General features: G+C 39.4%; 3 protein-coding genes across 3 annotated transcripts in view; all 3 read left to right on the plus strand.

Moving 5' to 3' along the window:
- usp32 (ubiquitin specific peptidase 32) overlaps positions 1-9,091 on the plus strand; it is a 52,245-nt gene extending 43,154 nt beyond the window's left edge. The window contains exons 28-34 of the mRNA XM_044119573.1: positions 313-399; positions 561-681; positions 1,707-1,898; positions 1,991-2,216; positions 4,126-4,574; positions 4,666-4,758; positions 5,664-9,091. Coding sequence (XP_043975508.1) covers positions 313-399; positions 561-681; positions 1,707-1,898; positions 1,991-2,216; positions 4,126-4,574; positions 4,666-4,758; positions 5,664-5,837 — 1,342 coding nt within the window. The 3' untranslated portion in view covers positions 5,838-9,091. The remainder of the gene's footprint in view (positions 1-312; positions 400-560; positions 682-1,706; positions 1,899-1,990; positions 2,217-4,125; positions 4,575-4,665; positions 4,759-5,663) is intronic.
- A 1,337-nt stretch (positions 9,092-10,428) lies between these two features.
- si:ch211-167j9.5 (tyrosine kinase receptor Cad96Ca) lies at positions 10,429-20,423 on the plus strand. Its single transcript, XM_044120427.1, has 12 exons — positions 10,429-10,595; positions 10,694-10,808; positions 10,925-11,000; positions 12,409-12,613; positions 13,045-13,183; positions 13,824-13,922; positions 14,532-14,692; positions 15,304-15,441; positions 16,577-16,688; positions 17,506-17,605; positions 19,342-19,441; positions 20,086-20,423. Exons 2-12 carry the CDS (start codon positions 10,766-10,768, stop codon positions 20,194-20,196), a joined length of 1,284 nt encoding a protein of 427 aa, XP_043976362.1. The 5' UTR covers positions 10,429-10,595; positions 10,694-10,765; the 3' UTR covers positions 20,197-20,423.
- An 876-nt stretch (positions 20,424-21,299) lies between these two features.
- tmem97 (transmembrane protein 97) lies at positions 21,300-23,889 on the plus strand. The gene is made up of 3 exons (XM_044120252.1): positions 21,300-21,465; positions 21,535-21,679; positions 23,170-23,889. Exons 1-3 carry the CDS (start codon positions 21,352-21,354, stop codon positions 23,442-23,444), a joined length of 534 nt encoding a protein of 177 aa, XP_043976187.1. The 5' UTR covers positions 21,300-21,351; the 3' UTR covers positions 23,445-23,889.
- Positions 23,890-24,114: the final 225 nt, after the last annotated feature.

The following is a 24,114-nucleotide window of genomic DNA, read 5'->3' on the forward strand; positions in this document are numbered from 1 at the left end:
AAAATTAGTTTTTTGACATATTTGTTAAAACTGTTTCTACATAATGACAGTATGGTATGAGACAGACTGAGCTCCTCCACCTCCTCCCAGTGCTCTGATTGCCATCTGCAGAAATGCACCCAGACAGAAACAACCAATCAGAGCCAGGAGGAGGGTAGCACTACTGACATCAGGGTCTAGTTGGGATCTATCTGTGATTGGTAGGAGGCTGAAGGTCTGTCAGGAGCAGAGCTGTCTGCTGCTGAATGCCTGACAAGCTTTGTTCATCACAAACGCGTCATATTGTTGAGCTTTCCTTTTCCTAACCTGCAGTGATGACAGCATGGGGTACCAGTACCCCTTCACTCTGCGAGTGGTGGGGAAGGACGGCAACTCGTGTGCTTGGTGCCCCTGGTACAGGTAGGATCCACTCACAGGCATTTGCCACAAGTTAAGAAGCAACACATCTGATTCATGCTCTCACATTCCATAAAATTTATAAGAAACATGTTTAATGCAACATTCAGGTTCAGAAAATGAAATATGCCATTTGTTTTGTTAATGTGTTTGTCATGGTCCAGGTTCTGTCGAGGCTGCACTATAGAGTGTACAGAGGACAGAGCCTCTGTAGGGAATGCTTATATAGCTGTGGACTGGGATCCCACCGCCCTGCACCTTCGCTACCAGACCTCCCAGGAGAGGGTAACATACACACCAGCAGCCTCAGAGTGGAGCAGCACATAACACACACACCACTGTGGGGAGGAATTTCTACACTAGCCGAATGAAAAAAAGAAATCTATGAGATTTGCAGTGCTGTTTGCCTCTCTAAACATTCCTTCTGTCTTTGCTTTTTGACAGTAATCACATTTCTAACATTGGATAAAGATAACTTGAGAAAATACTAAAAGTAGTTGTCAAATGATGATTTTGTTCATTAAAGAAAAAGAAAACTATCCAAACCAACTGGAACTTCATGGAAAAAGTTATTTACCCCTAAACCTGACAACTAGTTGTTCCAACTTTAGCAGCAGCAACTGACATCAGGAGTTTGCACTAACAGGTGGTGAGACTTTAACATCACCACTGAGGAATCCTGACACACTCTGCTTCACTTTTTTTTTTAAATTCATCAGCGTTTGAGTATGAAATGTATTTTAAGATCTGTGTTAACCATTGGTTACACTCTGCCTTTTAACAATGAAACATTAAAATGTTTGAACTGTATCCATGTCTTGAGCCACCCCTCTATTATTATAAATCAAATGATTATGATTGTTATTTGAATTAAATTACTATATATACCAAGAATGTTTTGAATCATTCAAGTTGAAAAGTTTTGAAAAAATAAGAAAAGCAAATTCTCAAAATCATACCAAGTATTTTTTTGCCTAGTTTCTGCTTCAGCACAGGGGCATTAGTACACTTGAAATAAGACAGAACAAACTTACAGTAACTGTTCAGTGAGCTTCAAGAGCTTGTTTTAAGTCAACAATTTTTTAATAATGATTACCTTTTTTTGAAATACCAGTTTTAATTGCAGATTTTTTTTCACATATAGGCAAAATGACTATTGTGCAACAAAAGTCCTAGTGACAAGTTGGCTAAATGTGTCACACATTCAGTAAAGCAAAGATCTTTACTGAATATAATCAAAATATTGTGTTTGTAAGTGAAAGAGAAGGCGGGCAGTGCAGAGCAGCAACCGTCTCTGTGTCTCCCTGCAGATTGTGGAGGAGCACTGCAGTGTGGAGCAGTCTCGACGAGCTCAGGCCGAGCCCATCAGCTTGGACAGCTGTCTGAAGGCCTTCACCAGTGAAGAAGAGCTGGGGGAGGATGAGCTCTACTACTGCTCAAAGTGCAAGACCCACCGGCTGGCCACCAAGAAGCTGGACCTGTGGAGGCTCCCGCCCATCCTGGTCTGTAAACCATGAACCCTGGAGCTGGGTTCCACAATAATGACTGTATGACTGTGAGGTGTTTAAATGTCTGCCACATGTATTTTCTCCAGATTGTCCACTTGAAGCGCTTCCAGTTTGTCAACGGTCGCTGGATAAAGTCTCAGAAAATTGTTAAATTCCCTCGAGAGAGTTTTGACCCCAGCGCCTTCCTGGCCCCCAGAGATCTGGAGCATCGCTCCCTGCACTCGCGCAGTGAGAGCGAGGACCTGCTGAGGGTCGGGGAAGACAACCTGTCCTCCATCTCGGCTCCGGCTGGCTTCTGCAACCTGCCCAAAGGTACTTCCACTAACTTCCTGCTTAATGACTCATTGAGATAATAACACCAAGCTCCATGTTAGTTCACAGCTGTTACACAGTGAAGCATAAGGAAGTTTGTCAACATTCATCGATAAGTTTCTGATTCTTTAGAAAATTGGGGTCCAGTAGAGGGAGCTCTAGTGCACGTGTGGCTATGAGAGCAACATGAGTGATATCAGGAGGATTGGGATGGTTCAAAATGTCCAAATATAGCTGAGCAGCTACCAGACACAGGGTCAGAGTCCTACTGTCTTTAAATGGATCATTCTCTGGGGTTTCCTTGATTGTTTTTAGTTGACTGTTTTCTTGAATTAATTTTAACTGAAAGGTTGACTTTATTATTACTATTTTTTTATAGAAATATTGTCTCTCTTGATTCACAGTCAGCTCTTTTAAGTGCTGTACTCGGTACCATTGCTAGCCATTTGTGTACCTTAAGCACAATTGCTTCTAGACCTGCATCAGTTGTTTCCACGTATTTCTCTGCTGTTTTATATCATTATAATTCCTTATATTGTGAGTCAAAATGGATTATGCTAATGAAAGTTGAATAATCTGTTCCTTCTAAAACTAAAACTACATTCAAATAGAAGGCAGATGGAACCCAAATTCAATTCTTTTTGCCCAACCTATATCTGACGTTTTCGCGGCAGCCTGGAAGCCCCAATTCAGATCTTTTCACCTCCCCAAAAAAACGGATGTCTGCCACTTCCATATGTGGAATATTAACAAATGTTAATATCGTCTGGACATATGAGGAGATGAATGAGCCATAACCATGTGCAGTATGTTTATTGTGTACAGTAATCCCTCGTTTATCGCGGGGGTTACGTTCCGAAAATGACCCGCGATAAGTGAAATCCGCGAAATAGAAAACTTTTTTTTTTTTACAATTAGCAACTATTACATGTACTGTATACAAATACAGTGACTCACGTGTAGGCCGTTTCACTGCTCTTCAGACTGGGCCGCTGCATCCTGACTGCGCTCTGCAGTGTTCTCTTCTTCGAAATTACAAGATAATTTGGCCAACTTAATGTAAATTTGCTGTTGTTTTATGTACATATAACTGCAGACGACAAAATGATAGCACAATTCGTAGCATGTTTTGATACAAGAAGCGGAGTGAGTTTTTAGCGAATAAGAATGAAGTGCACAATGAACCAAAAAAAAAAAAAAAGCATTATGAAAATCCGCGAAATAGCGAATCCGCGATAAGTGAACCGCGAAGTGGCGAGGGATCACTGTAATTGGTGCATTTTGTAATTTGACTTTTATATACTGATCCTATTTTGCTATAGGCCTATTTAAACTTTTTTAATTAATAATCCACCTCTTTTTATTGTCTTGACCTTGCACAACTTTTTGGTAAAAGTTGGAAGTGGAATAGTTACAGTGTGTAACCCCAGTTGGTGATAATGTGACCTTTGAACTTCCCAATTTTTAATAAAGTTCTGTATAAAGTCAAGACAGTAAAGAGATATGATGTTTCCATGTTGGTTTAGATATCTCTCTTCCCTTAAAGCTGCAGTATGTAAGTTTTATAAAGAATATGATTTTTACATATATGTTAAAAATCTCACCAGTCTGTCAGTGTAACAGCCTAGGATAATCTGGGAACAGATCGATGTTCTCCTCCTCCTCTCTGAGCCATTATTGTTATTTGAAGATATCCACAAAAACAACCAATCAGAGCCAGGGGGAGGATTTTAGCATTGTTAATCAAACTCATGTACATGCCACAAATTGTGCAAATGGCAGAGAAACAATTCACAGTTACAGAAAACCATTTAATTCTAATTCCAAAATCCAGTGAATATTCTTGGGGGGGTCCAGTCAGGTGGAGATGGAAGGTCATTAACATTTATCTGGTTTTGTTTTCTAACAGCCTCTCCAGCCTCCAGCAGGAGATCAGCGCCGTCTCTCAGTCGGAACAGCAGCCCCTCTGGTAGTCCAAAGCCTGCTGGTCGCAGGCCAGGCCGGCTACGGCTGCCGCAGCTTGGCAGCAAGCACCGGCTCTCCAGCAGCAAGGAGAACTTAGACGGAGCTGCGTCCTCTGAAGCTGACTCCCGGGACGGTGCACTGCAGGTGGACATAGAGGAGAGGGTGGCGATAGCGGCAGGAGCAGGGCCTGTGAGCTCCAGCGATCAGGCGGCGTCAGAGTCATCCTTTGGCACAGAGGCGTCCAGCAGCCACTGTGACGTAATCCTGATGAATGGAGACAGCAACGGGATGGGGTCAGACTGCAGCATAGAGAGCAACGTGGATCCTGACAGTTCTCTGCTTCAGCACAGGGACATGTGTCTGGATCCCCTCTACAACCTCTATGCAATATCAGTCAGTACCATCCTCACATTCACTCTAGTAATGAGTTTATGCTGTTAGTAATTAAACAAACTTCTGAATCTGTCTATTTTTATGCTCTCAGTGTCATTCAGGAATCATGGGAGGGGGCCACTATGTCACATATGCCAAAAACCCCAATGACAAGTGGTACTGTTACAATGACAGCAGCTGCAAGGTAACTAAACACACACACACACACACACACACACACACACACACACACAAATATCAGGGCTTTAGAAGTGATCCTGGATGGCCTTTTGGTCTGAGTGAATTACCAGAGAATTGACTAAATTCATGTGTTTTCCTGCTAACCTTGTGTGGGTGTTTCTCTTCTGACAGACACTTTTAAAATGCACATAACACTATGAAGTTTATTTTTCTGGCAGTTAAGAAAAACAAGTTTTCTCATTAGCATTTTTACACCAGGAGTGTTAAATTCATTTTTGGCCACATCTAGATCATGACCAGTTGTGCCAGAATGTATTGATAAAACCCGTGAAAACATTTGTAATGATCTGTCTCATTGATTTGATCTGCAAAATGTAAAAAATTTTTATAAGGTTTTCTAGAGTCTAGAGGGCCACGTAAGAAACTATGGCGGGCCACATTTGGCCGCTGGGCCTTAAGTTTAATGCATGTTTTACACTTTACTCTACAGCATCTTAAAGTTTTCTATGTTGCAACCAAAGACATCCCTGAATTATAAATGTTAATGACCCACCGCTCTAACTTTAGAACATGGTGGTGGCAGCATTATGCTGCGGGTTGGTTTTTTGCTGGTTATTTCCAGGACGGACAGGGAACCTGGTCAGATGGGAGAGAATCCAGGAGGTTCACATCCTAACAGAACAACAACCCTCCGCAATATGCACTTAAGTTTATCTATCATAAAGTCGTAACAAATTACATTGAAGTTTGTAGTCCTGGACTGAATGTGAGCTATTTAAAGGTGTATGTATTCTTTTGTGAGGTGCCGTAAATATATCTTCATGTGTTATCTGAAGAAGCCTTTTTTAGGTTTGGCTCCCTCTTTTTGGTGTTTCACAATGTGACATGGTGGATCTGTCGTTTCAACAGGAAGTTCACTCCGAGGAGATCGACACCGACTCAGCCTACATCCTGTTCTATGAGCAGCAGGGAGTCGACTACTCCCAGTTCCTCCCAAAGATCGATGGCAAAAAGATGGCCGACACCAGTAGCATGGACGAAGACTTTGAGTCCGACTACAAGAAGTACTGTGTCCTTCAGTGAGCGCGCCGCCTTCCAGTCACTACACTACACCTGCGCCCCGCTCTGGCTCTGGGCAGGAAGCGCCAGCTGTTTGGATCCTCCCAGACTGCTAACGGCTCGGAGCCGCGCCTCTGTCGGCCTGCATGGAGGCAGCGCAGCATTTCTAACCAATCCAAACCTAGATTAGTCACGTCCACCCCTCCCCTCCTTTTCCAAAGCATTAATGTGGTACAAGTGAAAGCGCATTGAAAAAAAAGTAATAAAAAATAAAACAATCCTCATTTATGTGTATTTTGCCATAGCATACCTGTAACATTCAGCTGAACCTCACAGATCTCTGAATGTATGCCGATGTGGCCGAGTCATGAAGTGATGTTGCTTTCTCACTGTGCATTGGTCACCTGTGATGATGGGAGGAGAAAAAGCATTTCCGCCTGAGGTTGTGTCATCAGAGGAAGAACAGTGTCACTGTTCTCTGGGCCTGGAATGCCATTTGGGGATAGTTAAAGTTCAGTACATACATGCTGGTGTCATAAGTGATGCCACAGGCCATTATTGATTTGAAACTTCTTATCTAGACTATTGGATACTGTGAGATGCTTTTAAAGCCGTTTTATTAGGGTAATATGTCACTAGGATTAATATCATATGCTACCTCATCACTTCCCATCATGCAGTCTGTGCAGCAGCTGTAGCCTAAATGTATGAAACAGTGTTAATTATGTAGGAGACGAGGTACTTGCATTTCAGAGTTCCCACACCAAAAAAAGAGAAAATGCAGCCCTCTTCGCCACGCCTGAATCCCACGGCTGCCAAATGACTGGTGTAGACGTGTGTAAAGCCACAACTCCAGGAGCTCACCTGGGAACCTCCATTTATTCTGGAGAGGTGCCATGATTTCAAAAAAACAGAAGCGCAAATATGTTCAGTATATGTTCATGACTTTTTCCCTGGATTCTGGGGAGGTGGCGTTTTATAAGACATGTTTTATTTTTGTAAACAGAAAGGCTTTCTGTTGAGGCGGATCTCTTTAGATCAGACCTGGATGTCTAGCTGAAGCCACGCCCACAGGAAGCAAGCTTCTCTTTGCACCTTACCCCTGCTGCAGTTCCCTGCTGTCACTTTACACATCTTTCTAATGATTAAATCTTTGCAACCTTGGAAACAAACCTGGAACATTTAGGGAGAAAAAATGTTGACTGTACTATCATCAAGAATTTTATCAGTGGTGTTATTATTCTAATATTTAATCCATAACCTAAAAAAACTTGACTGACGCAGCTGAGCCTTCGAATTGTAATTCAAGTGATGTCAATTTAAAGGGATAGTACCCACTTTTTGAAGTGAGGTTTTGTTAAGAGGCTGTCTTAAAACTACCGCAATCTCAAAGAATTTCCTGCACTTAATGTAAACATTGATTCATAAATCTTTAAACCAGTCATATTTGCTATGGATGTGTTTCTAGTGAGAATGTTAGTTAGTTAGTTGGTTGGAAAGTTAGTTGGTTAATCACAGGAGCAGGTGGAACATGTGCAGCTAAGCAGAAAGAGGTAAATGTACCAGTACATGTTTCACATTTGAAGGCGATTGTGGTAGACCACAATGTCCCAATTTACCTGCAAACAGGGACAGAGTTCTGTGTAAATAAAGATTTGATGCAAACATGACTGCACTGAAAGATTTGTAAAATAGTGTTGGCATAACTCATTATGCTCATTTTGAGATTTCGGTTTTAAAAATAAGTCTGTTTTAGCCTCGGCCTGGCTCTGACTCTACTGAAAGTAGGATATTGACTGCTCATGACCTCACACCTGATTTCCACTTCAGAAGATTTCTACTTGTGATTAATATCTGAACCATCGTCAGCCTGCCACCAGTTCAAAGTAAATGTGAGCGGAAGTGATTTCCACCTGATTCAGCTCCCGAGTCAAACAGGTTTTCCATGATAAAATCAGCTTGTTTAAGGCTGTACATTTATGATTTTGTGCTTATCTGGTGTCGGATTTGTAAGCCCCTTCACAGATTTTTTCAGACAACCTGCTGATGTGGGCTGATAGTAAAGTCTGACATCAGATGACTCGTGGTTACTATACAGATTAAATATGTGCAGTAGCGCCAAAGCTTCATGTTTGAGTTCATAACGTGACATCTGAGCACGCATTCAGCTAAAACTAGTTCCAACGGCCTCAAAATAGACTTGTTTGCACCATTAACACCCGGCATGAAGTGAAAAGATAAAGCTGCTCTGCATTCCTTAAGTCAGCAGCTTGGTCAAAAGTTTCTGTCATGTCAACTGAATGCAAGCACAAAGGCAAACGTGTTTCTTTCACTTAAAGCTGGGTCTGTTTTAAGTTGATCAGTAGTAGTAGGACACCTCTGCAACTGAAATGTCCTCTGGCTCCGCCACTACATACACACACACACACACACACCAGATGTTTGCTTCATTTTTAGCTGCTGTAGCCACGGAATAGACATTGTTCTGGAGAATATGTATTAGAATGAAGTCATCTTTTCCTTTGCAAAGACTGTTGAATGAATGAAAGTATGCTGATCTGTGCTATTTATGTTTGCTCTGAATGCTGTTTTTCCTCCACCTTTCTGCCTTTTAGCTGAGCTATTAATGATGTTTAGTTTTATGTGTTTGAAATGACTCAAAGGGAAACTTGCAGTAAGGATCAAATCAGTCAAGAACCCATTTTCTAGTGCTACATTCAGTTATATGCCCAGTACATGTCAGTTTTTGATTTTGTTATTTTCTGTCCATAAATGTGCCCTCAGGCCACCTGCAGCTCAAACTGTTGTTAAAAATAGGGGCTAATTTTAGCACAATTTTCAGAAATCAAAAGATCTGCCTAATGGAACCAATCTGTGACCTGAGGCTGGACAAGCAGAGCCAGTTAAACCACAGGGCTTTTGCCCCCTGCCCCGCCCCTCACCCCGCACATTACTTCAGCAGGTTGGCAGGCGGAGCAATCTACTACTGAGCTGTCTGTCTTTTTGTAGCCTCTTTTTATTTAACTTCTGTACTGTCAGATTGAAAGCTGACTTGTTAATTTAAAAAAAATGCTTTTTTGTAAGGTGTTTGTTGAAAGAAGGTGACATTGCACTGACATTAAAACATGTACATAAAGTGTTTTGTAAATAAGCCAATGAAAACTGTGTATTTGAATATGAACTGTACAAACTATTGTACTTGTAGTTGTATATGGAGTAATACTGTTGATCTGTAACAAAATAACCAAGCAACAAATTAAACTGCAGATGAAATGCCATTCATTAAAAATGACTGTTTTTGTTGTTCAGAGTTGTGGAAATAGTTTAGCAGTTTTATCATTTTTTTAAGGGAATGATGCTGAGCACATCTGTAGGAGAGAAACAGGGTACCATCAAAAAACACCTTGGAGCACCTGCTGAGCACAGCGGTGGAGGGGTAGTGATCTGGGATACTTATAGAACAGGAACATTTTCAAAATGCTTGCACATTTCTCTGCAGAGTAGATTGAGATGCTGGTGCTTTGATTTTGCTGAGTCTCAGCAGAGCACTTGTGATACCAGGTCTGCAGCTGGTCCTCAATCAAGACATCAGCAATTAATAATAGGAAACAGAACCACAATAACAAAGGAATACTCTGGAAATATTTCCTAAGCTTTACATAGTTAAAAACACTGATTAAAACAGGAATCCAGAAACTCTAAAAACACCAACTGAGAGAGGCCTCTCAGGCGTTAATGACCTTGTCAGAATGATCATCTTCCACATTGAAATGAAAACATCCCAACATGTCACATGTGAATACAGGCTTAACCTCAGTTTTTTTTCACTGTTTGACCAGAACTGGCAGACCCAGGCCACATCCTGCCTGTGCTGGACTTGGTTTGATCCGTGCCTGTCACTGTGACGGTGTGTGTTCAGGCTGTCACAGTGAGCTTCTGCTGCAGCTCAGGAAGGAAAACCACACATGCAGGGTCTCTGCAGCCGCTTCCCCGAATCAAAAGGTGCTCCTGACACATGCAAGCTGCAACCCTGCACACTATTTTAAAGGTTTCCGGTCCTCCTTTAATCTGAACCAGACTGACAGATAAAGTTATTATGAGTAAAAATCTATAAATAGCCTGGGATGCCTTTAGCAGCTTTTAAATGCTGGAAATTCTTGGGCTGTACTCGTTTTGTTAAAACATTAGGCAGATTTTTATCATGAGCTGAACATTTTTAGGACATCATTTAGTAGCTATTGACAGCATTTGAAATTTTAAAAGAACTGCATAATCTTAAATTGTAATATTATTTATTTGGTGACTTTCTTCTCTGCTACAAGTCAATGCTGAAAGTCTTACAATAAATACTTTACATAAAGAGTCTAGTTCCAGTTTTGAAGAAAAAAAAGCATCTCTTGACCCTTCAGCCACATCTTGCAAAGAACATTTTTGCATTTGCTGCTGTTGTTTGAACTGAGGGGGTGAACTCTTCCTGGTCTTCATCCCACTGCTTCAGATTGGGCCGCCTGTGCATGCGCTGTGGGCTGACTCCAGGCTGACAGCGCTGTCTGAGGGAGCTTGCATCTCAAGCCACCTGCTGCTTCTGTTCACTTCCTCTGCCTGTGTTGTGGTTCACAAGCGAGCTGCGCTCCGTCTGGTAACATTACAGATAGGTCAGAGGATCACACTGAACCCTGACAAGTTTGACGTTGTGTTTATAAGCTGCTCAGAACAGTGAAGAATTACAGCTGGTTTGGATCCTTCGACTCTCTACTGTTCTTGTCTTTAGAACAACCAGAGGTAAGGTGGTTGGATATTCAGCGCATGTCTTTCCTGCGTTTCCTTGCTTTGCAGCCAAGTTTTAAACAAAACTGCTTTTCCTCCATACCTGTCGGAAGGTTTTCACCCCTTTTCCAGGCCAAAGTGATGTTCTTCTGTTCACACTTCTCCACTTTGGGCTCCTGGGGAAGATGACGCAGAGCATGATGAATCTTGCCTTTCATATGTGTCCAGGTGAGCTGTCAGGGCTAACTTTACTCGTTTTGTTGAGTAAAAGGCTTCCACAACTCAAATTAATATCCAGCAAAATTATTCAAACATTTTAAAAGTGAACCTCTGTCTTTCTGCAGCGTTCTACGTCGTCCTTGGAGTTCTTTGCTTCATCCTGCTGCTGTTCATTGTGCTTGGCGCCGTGTTTCTAATAAAGTAAGACCTTTTGGGCAATTTGCTCATGCTAGATTTAAAATGAACAAATATATTTGAAATTTAGTTTTTAGAAAGTTCACTTTGCTTAAGTTCAGTCTTCAAAATTAAACATCCTGATTTCCAAATTTCTTCAGAAATTCATCACAGCACTAACTTAGGATTTCTATTTAAAACCACCTTGCTAGTTTAAATAACAAACATCCTTCTCATATGCAATTCAGTACCATAAATCTCTTTATAGTACTTTATGGTACTACAGAAGGTATGCAGTATGATTAGAGTTATCTTAATTCTTAATTCTCTAAGCTCCCAGGCCTTTTTAAGTCCGTGCTGTGCAAACGTTTTGCTAGTTAGGCCAAAAATCCCAATGTTGAAAATTTTCACAAAAACTATTTTCAAAGAAATATGTGTTAAGTTTTTTTTTATTTCTCCTGTTTACCGGTTTAGTTTATAGGTGTTTAGTTTACCTGCTCATCAGCAAACTAAACATTCAATAATTTAATAACAAAAAATCTCACATGTAGATCCCACACGTAGAAAAGGTCAAACACTTTTGCCTTTTTAAAGAAAGACATACAAGTCCAAATCATCAGGAGGTGAGTCTATTTTCTATTCTTTTGGTTTAAAAAAAGTTGATCTCCGTACTCACAACAAGAACCTGAATACGTGCCACTCTTCGAAAACATGTCCTGTATTTAGCCAAGTTTAATAAATAGACGTACCAAAGGTTGCTTTCCTGTAAAAGCCACCGGAAGTTTGGGATCCTTAGAATGAAAGTAAAGTAAAGGTAAAACATTTGATAAATAAGAGAAAAATAATTCATGTCAAAGCAAACGTTTTTCATTCTCTGAAGACTGAAATTTATCGCGCATAATTTTGCTTAAAAACCAAGTGAACCAAATGTTGCCTAATAAGTGCAGTCAGGGGCCACAAGGGTTGCATCACAAGGGTTGCAAATATCTCTGCAATTCAAGGCTAAAAGTGATAGAAATCCATAAATAGAAATAAATAATTAACTGTACCTATTAATTTTAAGGCACTCAATTTATTACTTCCAAAGATACTAAAGGGACAAGTTTAATTTTGATAATTTAGCATATTAAAATTATACATAAATATTAGACCTCTGGAGATAATCACCAGAAACCCCACAACACTGAGCCATTGAGGACGTCAACTGATGTTCTGAATATTTCTGGTTTCTCTTGACAGAAATATTCTGCCAGTTAGATATTTACCTCTTATTGGTTCCCAACAGAATCCAATTTAAAGGCAAACATGAAATGATACTTTAAATACTCATTTGTTGCTCTCTGACAAAAAGGGGCGTTCAAGGTAAACAGGGTTTTTTGCTTTAAATGGCCCTTTTTAATCTCAATGTTGCTTTATGAAACAATCTTTTCTGCAGGTACCGTGCCATGGTTCGAACCGTCCGAATGCAGCAGGGCAGCAAGTTTATTCTGAGACATTTGCCTCAGTTAGAGACCGCCGTTGTGGCACCCACAGTCCAGTCAGTGGAGAATGACGAGGGCGAGCCACTTCCTCCAGAAACTCCTATACGGATAACCAATGTCCGGTTGTCTTCCAAGAGGCTGTGGAAAGGCCTGCAGCAGGTACCGTCACACAGCTGGGTCCAGATTTATTCTTCGGAGGAAAATGAATATTTAAGTCTCAGTATGGGCTGCACAGTAGCACAGTTGGTAGAACTTTTGTCTTGCAGCAAAAAGGTCCTGGGTTCAAATCCCAGCCCTTTCTGCATGGAGTTTGCATGTTCTCCCTGTGCATGTGTGGATTCTCTCCAGGTACTCTGGCTTCCTCTCAAAAACATGACTGTCAGGTTAATCTCTCTAAATTCTCCTTGGGTGTGTGTGTATGTGTGTGTGCATGATTGTGTGTCCTGTCTGTTTTCCTATTGCTCAGTGATGGACCGGTGATTTGTCCATTTGTCTGATTTGGAATCTTCTCTGGAAACAGTCCATATTAAAATAATCCTGGTCTTTCTTCTTCTTCTGTGGATGACTTCACCAGGAGTGTTTCATTGCAGGAACCTCGTTTCACCAAGTCAGACCTGAATCTGCTGCAGCTGATCAAAGCAGGGAAGGAGGGAGTTTTCTACCAGGCCAGGATGAGCAGAGGGACGTGTAAAGGTCACAGCATGTTCACCTGCAAGATCAGCAAAGAAGGTCTATTTACTGTAACAGTCACTAAAGTAATAAAGGGGATTTTCAACATCCTATAATTCAAACCTTTACTAAAACTTTTTTGAGTAAAATGTTTTCTTTAAGGTCGTGGGTGTCAAACTCTATTCCTCAAAGGTTGGGGTCCTGAACCTTTTTATGTGTTTTCTGCTCCAACAACCTGAACTAAATACAGTTTGTAGGACTTTACTGCAGGTGGAGGAGACATTTCAATCATTTAATCCAGGCGTGTTGGACCAGCGACACATGGAAACGTTTGTTTGGTGTGTGTTTCCACCAAGTTAGCATTGTGAGACAGCAAAGACTTGCTCTTTGGCGCCCCCTCTTGTTGTGGGGGACCTATAAGCAGCTGCTTAGTTTGCCTCAGGAGCCAAACTAGGTCTCCTGAGGCTGAATAATATTCATTTATCATTCTGTCAACATAATCATGCAATAAAACCTGATTTATTTGTATTTACCCAATAAATAGTATGGATTGTTGCTTGTTTTGCTCTGTTTTAGTATTTATTTATTGTTTTAATGTTTTTATTATGAAAGTGTTTGATTGAAAGATTGGTTAATTTAATCTGAAATGTGTTTATGGTCATAATTTAGTTTCATCTTATTGTGTTTTCGTCCCTCTAAGGTGTGCGTCCCAAACATGTGGACATGGAGATTTGCATCATGAGGAAACTGGTTCAGCATAAAAACATCCTCCAGCTACTGGACTGGAACACGAGTGAACGTAAGTTAAGACATGCTCATATAAACTGTAGAAAAAGATACAAGACCATTTGTTCTCACAGTGAATCAGACTAACATTGTAATGTTCGACGTAAGCTACAACTTATTATTAATGCAGAATTATTTGTACTTGTTGAATGAAAGAATAATGACAGTTCTTCCTTCAAATATAGAGTTTAGAATACTCAGAACCAATCACAAACAAATACAGGTGCATCCAAATGAGAATATTATTTCAAATGTAATTTATTTCTGGAACAAATTTTTGTTTTCAAGACTTTCTTTTAATTATAATGATTTTCTGTTAACAACCAATGAAAACAAAACATTTAGGTAAAGAATATGTTTAATCCCTGTTGAGAGGTTATTATTTTAAAGACTTACTTTTATTCCAACAAATGAGCCCCATCAGAACAAATATTCCAGTTATTCCAGAGTTGTACCTGTAGTAGCTGTTCAGGGTTCCAAAGCCTTCTGGGATGCTCATATTCATATGCTGCTGCAAGATCAAACAGGGCAGATCCTTTAAGTGAATATTATAAGAACAGTTCTTTTGAATATTTAAATATTCCAGCTCTGGAGGTGTCTGAGTGAACCTTCCTGTGTGCAGAGCCCTGTATTCTGATCATGGAGTATGTTAGTTATGGCACACTGAGGACCTTCCTCCAGACCAACAGGGTCCACCTCAGTGCAGACCCGGAGCTGCAGAGTCTCCTCACCATTGCTTCCTACCACATCGCCCTGGCGATGCAGCACCTGAGCTCCAAAATGGTAATCCTCTCACACACTACTGCAGGTTCTCAATATATTTTATATAATGTTGGAACATTTGTCTCATTGAATTCATATATTACAAAATTTCAACACGACTTTGATTCCATGTAGATTTTAGGTAAAAATTGTTTCACTATTGACATATTTTGGTGTTAGAGAGGAAACAGCTTTTTTCATCCTCTGAATGTGTGTAGACTTTTTCATATATTACAAAATTCTTGCAGGTCAAGAATCTAAAACAAGCAAAAAAAAAAAAAAAAAAACAGATAAGCACTTGGAGCTCATTAAGCTCATTTTCATACTCTGAATGTGTGTAGACTTTTTCATATATTACAAAATTTCAACACGACTTTGATTCCATGTAGATTTTAGGTAAAAATTGTTTCACTATTGACATATTTTGCCATTTTGTTTCTTTTGAAAGCTTAAATTGTTGTAAAATATATATATATTTTTTTTACTTTTCTTTAGAACAATCTTTTGCCACCTCTTTCAGATGATGAATTTTTGACTCTATTATTCATATTCTTACATGTCAAGAATATGCAAGAATAACTTGAATATTTGTTTTTTTCGACACACACGTGTTGCTGTGGTCCTCTGTGCAGATCATTCACTGTGACTTAGCTCTGAGGAATATTATGGTCAATAAGTTTCCTTGGGAGGTGAAATTAGCAGAGTTTGGTCTGGCCCGGGACCTGAGCCGCATGGTGAGCCGCCGCAGCAGCCGTTGGAGGAGTCCACGAGTAAGAAATACACACACACGCACACACACGCAGACAGACACCGTTTGTATGCTGGGTTTCTTTAGTACTGTTATCTAGTATTTTGGGCAAGCACCATATATACAGTTTAGCTTGTCTTACATCGTTCCCACTTTTTTTCTTCAACTATCAACTTGCACACAGTTCTGCATTTATTCTAACAAAAAAGAATAAAATAGGTTTGCCACATACTCACCACTGCATTCTTTTGTGTTTCACTCAGGCTTTATATGATTCCAGCAACATTTAAAAATGACCTCTTGCTAGTTTAATGCACAGAAAACATTGTGACCTCATGGGGAAACCTGATGTGCTGATTTGTGAGATGAGTTAAGGGCTGGGCAATAAACCAATTTTATCAGTTAGTTTGATTTTCTGTTTTTAAAAATTAAATCCTTGAAAAATCTGGATTTTTTTTCATGGGTTGCCATAGTTCAGAGTGATGTCAACCCAGAAAGCAAGAACAAAAATGATTAAAATCTGATTTGGTATGAAGAAAAACAGCCTTAGTTAAGCATGGTTTACAGTTCAGTTAATTCACAATGTCATTAAAAATTATTCTTTCGGGGGTTTTGTAACAAATTTTCTCTGCACTTTTCATTTCGGTGTTTTAGCAACATTTTATCTCACCTTGCTGTTTGATTCTCATTCTCTTTGTTTCATGACTAAGTTTCTTCACTTTTTTAAGGTAGTGACACATGCCTCAAATAAACCTGCTGCCTGGGGACTTGTGAAGTATTCTCTTAGTGTGTTCACACCACACACACTGGTGGCCTGTCATCTAGCACACAGCTCTCCTCACTGACCACACAGTCTCCCATGTGTGTGTGTCTGAAATGAAAGATCAAATTCTTAGTTGTGTGGGTTTGTGGGGGTAGTGACATTGTTTAGAACAGGAAGCAGCCCATTTACAGACATACAGCTTCAATCTAAAACAAGCAAAAAAACAGATAAGCACTTGGAGCTCATTAATCTAAATGTATGCTGAAGATTCTGTAGTTTCATTTCTCCTTTTGATTTAAATTTATCTGCTGAATGAGATTTGGTGTTAGAGAGGAAACAGCTTTTTTCATCCTCTGAATGTGTGTAGACTTTTTCCGCTGTGTGTTTTGTGCAGCCCCGCGTGCCGCTGCGCTGGTACCCCCCTGAGTACTTCAAGAACAACTACTACAGCTTCAAAGGAGATGTATGGGCGTTTGGCATTGTGCTGTGGGAGATGCAGACATTTGGTAGGTGGTGGTAGGAACATGAAATATACTGTAATGGGAGGGAAAACAAACCTGGAGGATGTGTGCAGACTAATGGATGGATGACCCACTTCAGTTAGAGCAGCACCAGGCTTCAAATTACTTACTGTAAACAGCTATTAAAAGCACCACAGTGCTGTACAGTATTCTCGAAACTTCTGAATTCTTGCAGTCAGGCAATTCTATCAACATGTTACAACCAAAGAACTGTTTTTCGTTAGCTACATAAAAAGATTATCTCAAATCAAGGGACCAAATTATGCTGCCTTTTATTTTTAGTTTAAGGAGCAGTATGCAACAAGTGCTGACCTCTGGTGGTTAAACTGGAGATTGCAATCATGTTACTTGGCATCCAACAATCTGAATCTTTTTAACACTAGCTGTCATGGAGAAAGCAAGCTGGTAAGAGATCATTATACTGGAAATAAATATAGTTGATAGTTTATGCTTATTCTTCCTCTTTTGAATTCTCTCCATCGTCTTCTATTTTAAGTAATGTAATAAATTAGCTGTTCTATATCTGAGATGCGTACCCTCCAAACATATGGAGAATATCTTACCATAGATTCTGTTTTCATCCTTTTGTTTCAGCTTATAAGCAAGTGTTAGTGTTCTGTCATGAGGCTCTGCTCTTCAAAATGTGAACAGGATTTGCTCTGAGGTTATAATATAAAACATCTGAGTGATGTCTAAAAATAAAAAATATTATATGAGCAAATGTAGTTAAGCAAACAGCACATTACCTTAAAATTGTGTTTTCTAGATAATTATAACTCATATGGAAATCTTCAAATCTCAGGTACATTACCATACCCCAACCTGGAGACATCAGAGGAAGTGGTGTTCCACATCTGCATGGGTCATAAGAACACAAACCCTGAAGGATGCAGACCAGAAATGTAAGCAAAAGCTCACTACATAAAACCCTTTTTTTCTCTCTAAGCTTCAAAACATTACAGAGTGACAAATATATGATTCATAATGATGACTAAAACTTTTTTTTGTGGATACAGTTCACAATCATACAGAGGGATGAGCTGCGCAATGAATCTAATGTTACTGCATTTAGCTTTGGTACAAAAGCGTCACCTCCTTCAGTACTGTTACATCATTGGTCCAGGTGAAGCTGGGAAAGAGTCCAGCTGAAGTCAATATCAGTCAAAATGGAAGAACAACCCTCTTCATTAGTAATCAATGCTTAACCCTTTAAAACCTGATAACATAAATAATTATCGGAAAATTAAGATAAAAAAAGATATTAAAAGTGTATCAATATACAAAAAAACTATATTTGACTCATTGGCTTGTTTTCTAAATTTGTTTATTGTCAGATGTTAACTAATACATCGGACTTTTGCATTTATTTAATTATCATAAATTTATTTTGTTTTGTTGTTTTGTAACCACTATAAAAACAACATTGCATGATATTGCATTAATTGATTTGATCAATTTTATACATATGTTGCATATGAGATTCCACAGTGCAGAACTTATGCTGGCATCAAGTGCATGTGCATCTGTACAGACAATGAAGCAAAGTCTGTTGAACAATTTCATTGTGACAAGAGGGATGGCGATGGAGCCCCTTTTGAAAAGAAAACATGAAGGACGGTCTGAAATTCTGCAGGAAGTCCAAAGATGGACAACAGAAGCTGGTGCAGTTATTTTGCTTGATGGATCATCCTTTTCATTGACTGTGCAATAATCAGATAAATATTAACAAGGGTGAGAATCACAATGGGTTCTGTGGGGTCCCAATAGTAACTCCCCTGATCAATTTTTGAAAGGTTGCTTCTTATTTGGACGAGTGAGCTTACTGCTATGAATAAAATATGGATAATATACCAGAAGTCCTCCAAGAGCAGATTTGGGAAGAGGAACTAAAAACTGCACCCAAATAAGAGAAGCTCTGCTCTTAACATATTTTACTCAAGTAAAAGAAGTAGCAAGAAATAACTCGAGTAAAATTGTATTTTGTAAAAACACTACTTCTGCTCTGAGTAAATGATCAGAACATCTAATTTTTTATTCAAAATATTAAAATACCCATCACTGTCCAAGAGTAACCTCTTCCACCAATCCAGACACACCTTGGAAAGGAGTTGTGTTTGGCATAATGATGGAGGTCTATGTCACAAGACAAAAGTGACTCCAGGAAACTCCTCAAATCTGAACCTGCTTTTCCCTCAGAAAGCAGGAAAAAGTAGAAACAAAATCCAAGAAACTGATCAACTCCAAGCACCAAAAACATGACAGCGGATCACTATCGGCACAAATCCAACGTCAGTCTGAAAGGTTATTATTAAAGGAGATCAGCTTTGTAAATACTGACTCTTTCCTAAAGAAAAAACAACTCAAACGTCTGAGAAGAATTCCTAAATATTCTACAACATCTTCTAAAAACATGTTTAGAAAATAAAATATTAAAACCATAAAACACAACATTTGTGTCACTGCTGTAAGTTTTGGGCATATTTACATCTTTATTGCGATGTGTATGTGAATAATTACTATTTGTATTCCAGAGTCATTTTCTGCATTGGTAATGAAATCATACAACATTTTCTAAAACATCAGTACAGTCACTGACAGCGGACATGTGCATGAAAGAGAAAAAGTTTGAATGTTGCAGGCTTCACATCATGCGAGACTGCTGGCAGGAGCCCTACACCCTGAGGCCCGCCTTCACGGACATCGTATCCATGCTGGAGAACATCATAGAGGCTGATGCAGTGAGCATTTTTGTTCATGTTGTGGAGATGAAATTTAAGGTTTTCAAGTAGAATAAAATTAAACATTTAAAATTATTGAAGAAATATGGCCTACTTTGAATCAGACTTTTTCCTACACAATGAAATTATAATATTAAATTTTTGTTCTTTGCAATTATGTTCTCATTTTTACTTTAAATATATCAGTAAAAATGTTACCTGCAAAAATTTCGTGCTCTTTCAAGCCTAAGTGTCAGATTGGTGAAAAGCCTTGACTTGGTCTAATACTAATTGTTGTGGCTTGGCTCACCGGAAGGTCACCACTTTTATAGATGAAGTTTTACAAGCAAATGATGGAAGTTGAATTTTTTATTTTTTTTTTTTGCAGGTAAAAGCTTTGCTTGTGAATTTAACATGAAAACAACAACAAAAGCATATAAATCATCTGCATTATAAATTCAGTGTATAAAAGAATTATTCTGAGACAACTTTTCTAAAATTTGCCTCCAGCGATTTTTTTGTTGTTGTTTTTCCTGGAAAGATTGCTGACGCTTTCAAAGAGCAAATGTAAAACTGATTTCTTCCACATCTTAGTTTTGTAGCCACAAATAAAAATTCATATGATGTGAATTTTCTGAACAACCGATAAATTGTCTTTGTTGCAGGATTATGTGGATGTGGAGAGTCCGCAGAATTTGGCTAAAGATCGAGCAGAATATCATGAAGAGCAAAGACAGCGAGGGAGTGTCGTCTTGAAAGAAGAACATCATGTTTGACTATTTATGAAGGCTATGTTAATACAAATAATTTAAATCAGGAACTATTCGATTATTATGTTTTATATGCGTTTCTTTGTGCATAAGCATTTAAAATGCGGTTTGACACAGGAGTGGAAAATAGAGGGATAAAGTCAAAGATTTTAGTTTCGCCTTTCTGTTGGATCTTATTTTACTGGGTCTTATGTTAATTTTTAAAACATGTATTATACTTGTCATTTTGCCATTAAACATGTATGTCCTTTATGTATTGAATTCTTTAGCAACACAGAAGGGGGACGTCTAAGTTTGGGGGAATTTTACATTCTTGACAGAAATACATCGCGATTTTTGCATTACTATTTCCTAGGGGCACCAGAAGCAGCTGTGTATGGGGGAAAGTTTTCTGCCATCATTTCATCGAAGTTTTTCCCTGCATCCAGTGGGCGGCGCAGGTTGCCACAATAGATAGTACCTACACAGACACACTCACTAAAAGGAAACAAACGGACCCAGTGTAACACTTCCATTCTATTGGATAAGAAGTTGCTAGTCATCCATTATAATCCACCCATCCACTTTCTTTACATCCTTGTCCCTAGCAGGATCAGGGGTCGGGGGACAAGAGGGCGCTAGTGCCCATCTCCAGCGAACGTTTTGGGCGACCCTGGACAGGCTGCCAGTCTGTCGCAGGGTTGCCAGACAATGGTACTTTTTTATTCCCATATAGCAGCAAATAATTTGCAAGCGAGCAGAGGGGTTTGCAAGCAGATATTTGATCCGACAGAGACAAGTTTTGAGCGCGAGGAGAAAGGTTTGAGAAAGGACAGTGAATATTTGAAAGAGATCAGAAGTTTTGTTTAAGCACTACAACTTTTGAGAAGAAAGAGATACTGTCCTGCTTTCAAACTGAAAATATAAGCAAAAGTATTACAAGTTTTGAGAACAAAAGATATGAAATCCTGGTTTTAGATTGAAAATGTGTGCTCTCGGATTATGGCAGGAACCACAGCTGTGGTTACATTCTGGTGACAGGAAGGAGTGGTGCGTTCAGGAACGCCTGCTCTCCTTGTGAGCCAATAGGCTTGAGTCATGGAACATGCGTTTTTACGCCACAGCGCCGTTGTGGATTTTGGACTCTGGTTCCAGTCTGTCCATGACGCCCATTCACTCATAATGGCTGTTCGTGTGTTAGAAATAATCTTTTTCTTTTATTTTGCCTCCCACATTCCTATTACGTTATTTATTGACTTACAAGCCCTGCTGCCTGAACATGTGTACCCCCAGCCGGTAAGTACAGACCACAGCGTCTTGTTCTTCTGATTGCTCCGAGATGATTCACCCAGTTTGTCCCACCAGCTGAAGAATCTTCTGAGGTGGTATGCAGAGGAGTTCAAAGACCCCATGGTGCTGGATCCTCCTGAGTGGTTCAAGTCGTTTATTTTCTGTGAGGCTTTTCTCCAAATGCCATTTTTCCCCATTGCAGCTTATGCTTTTTTGAAAGGTGAGTAAACTTAAAAAACAATGTGTGAAATCTGCAATCCTACTGCTTAAACAAACATAAAATTGAAACAGAGTGAGGATATATCTTCTGATTTGTATCTCCGCGTTAGGATTTGGAAAGAAAAAAAACCTACGGTACTCAGTTCCAGGTCTTTAAAGTTAAGCTGTGGACACTACATAACTTTAAAAGAGTAGAAAGTTCTCACTAACAGACTGCTTTCATGGTTGAAAGGCCACACCATTGATATAATACTATAATACTACTAGTATTAGTTTTTACTAGTATTAGTTTTACTAGTAGTAGTATATATCAGTGGACCACATGCCTAATAACTGAACTTGCTGAGGGACCACAGACCACAAGGTTGATTAAACAGACTGAAGCCAGCTTAGGTTAGAAATACCTTTATTGTCCCTTATTCAGCAACAAAGTGACAGAAAGCTTACAGAGTTACACAAAAATAGAATTAATAATAACAAACTGAGCAGTAAGAGGGAATGCACTGAGCCTGACGCAGACTTCCCCCACTGGGAATCCAGGAGGTCACAGGGAATGACAGGGTAAAAGATGATGTAAAGCAAAAAATATGAAGCTTTATGGTGAACAACAATAATCATAAGCCCTGCTATTACATGCCATTACTTCTAAACAAAAATATAGAAACAATGTGTGGAATGTTGACCACATGACCTAGGATTTAAGAGGGACCATATCTGTTAGTCTTCAGGAAATTTGAAATGCTTCAAGGTCGGTTGGAAATTTCCCAGACGTATATGTCCAAATAAGTTTACTGAAAGATAAAGTTATTAAAGAAACTGCAAAAATAAACCAATAAAATTTGGCTTGTAGAACCCCCTTATGTAAAAAAAACCTGACAAAACATAACAGAGAGCATCTTGGACTAACTGTCAAGCAGGGTGGTGGAGGAGTTAGGGCTTGATTTGCTGCCACAGGATGCAGTCACCCTGTAAATCAAAGATTTATAAAGTTAAATGTGAAATCTTGGCATCATGTGCTCATGAACTAGAAACCCCCCCCCCCCCCCCCCAAGAACAAGTGCAGATAGGTGAAAATAAACAAGATGGTGAAAACTTGAACTAAAGAAGCTCTGTGTGGAAGAGAGGTTCCTCCACAACCATGTGAAACCTTGATAAAAGGTATTTCTTTGCTTCCATTATGTTTCCTTTTGATTCTCAGTAAAACATAATGTTTTGTTGTTGATTTGATGTTTAAATTGCTTAGTTTTAACACCTGGTAAAGATCAGATTATGTTTAATGGCCTGATGATGTGGTGAGAGTTCACTTTCTTTTTACACAATCAGTGATGGTAACAGTATTTACAGCCCTGAGAAAAAGAAGTCAGGACATAAACTTGCATATATGACTTCTGCACTGTGTATCATGTCCATGTTTTTATTTCTTTAGTAGTTTAAATGTCAGTGAAATTCTGCAACCAGATGCACCTTCTCCTGATCCCTCTCATCTTCCAGGTGGCTGTAAGTGGATCCGGACTCCTGCCATTGTGTACTCCACGCATGTTGCCACCACGCTGATTCCCATCCTAGCCCACGTCCTTTTCCATCAGTTCCCTGTCAAACCCCACCCTGGCCCCCAGACTAACTGGGAGCGCTGGCTGCTGGTCTCCATATATGCGCCGTACCTGCTGGTCCCTGTGCTGCTGCTGCTCACAATGCTGCTCTCCTCCAAATACAACCCCACCTCCAAACCTGGCAGCACATCAGGCAAAGCCAAGAAGAAAAACTGAATTCAACACAAAACTTTGTAATTTACCTTGATTTTAGAAGCAATCGTCCTCCATCTGGGAATGAACTCTTTAAGAAGCATTTATGTAAAAGCTCCTGTGAAACACGTTTTGAAGTATCATTTGTAGGAGTCTGCTTGATGATTGTTAAATTAGTTTGTTTTGCTTGTTGTGAGTTTTTAGCTCAACCATTTGACTAAGATTTTGTCAATGACTCTTTTTATTATCTAGATAATAAAAAAGAATTATTGATCTTATTCAACTCAAATATTTTGTTTTCAGATTGTTACTCCTGTCAGGTTAAAATCAATAAACATAATTACACTGGTGTGATTTAAGTTAATTACAAATGATACTGATAGTAGGTATGTTGTACACATACAGCAGCTTAGGATTGATAAAGCATTTGGTGTTAACAGGTTGGTATGGGCCCCCAAATAAAAATCTGCTCAGGATCCTATTAAGACTTGGACCAAAACATTTCACAATCATGTATCATTTTCCTCCCTTTTCACACTTATACAACACTATTGGCCTGCCAGATAAAACCCCATAATGGACATTAGAGTTTGTTACTGTAAGGTGTCAACATACTGAAACACTCCAGGGTCATGAATGTTTAGCAAGGCTGAGTATCTATTGCTGTCTGTGGGCCCTGCTTCTGATCTGATCC

This window comes from Gambusia affinis, linkage group LG06 (genome assembly GCF_019740435.1).
Source record: "Gambusia affinis linkage group LG06, SWU_Gaff_1.0, whole genome shotgun sequence".
Lineage (NCBI taxonomy): Eukaryota > Metazoa > Chordata > Actinopteri > Cyprinodontiformes > Poeciliidae > Gambusia > Gambusia affinis.

Coding starts and splice junctions, on each gene's coding strand:
- si:ch211-167j9.5 (XM_044120427.1), top strand. CDS start 10,766: ATGACGCAGAGCATGATGAATCTTGCCTTTCATATGTGTCCAG. Junction 12,614..13,044: donor TGTGGAAAGGCCTGCAGCAG/GTACCGTCACAC, acceptor GTTTCATTGCAG/GAACCTCGTTTCACCAAGTC. Junction 19,442..20,085: donor ACATCATAGAGGCTGATGCA/GTGAGCATTTTT, acceptor TCTTTGTTGCAG/GATTATGTGGATGTGGAGAG.
- tmem97 (XM_044120252.1), top strand. CDS start 21,352: ATGGCTGTTCGTGTGTTAGAAATAATCTTTTTCTTTTATTTTGCCTCC. Junction 21,466..21,534: donor AACATGTGTACCCCCAGCCG/GTAAGTACAGAC, acceptor TTGTCCCACCAG/CTGAAGAATCTTCTGAGGTG. Junction 21,680..23,169: donor AGCTTATGCTTTTTTGAAAG/GTGAGTAAACTT, acceptor CTCATCTTCCAG/GTGGCTGTAAGTGGATCCGG.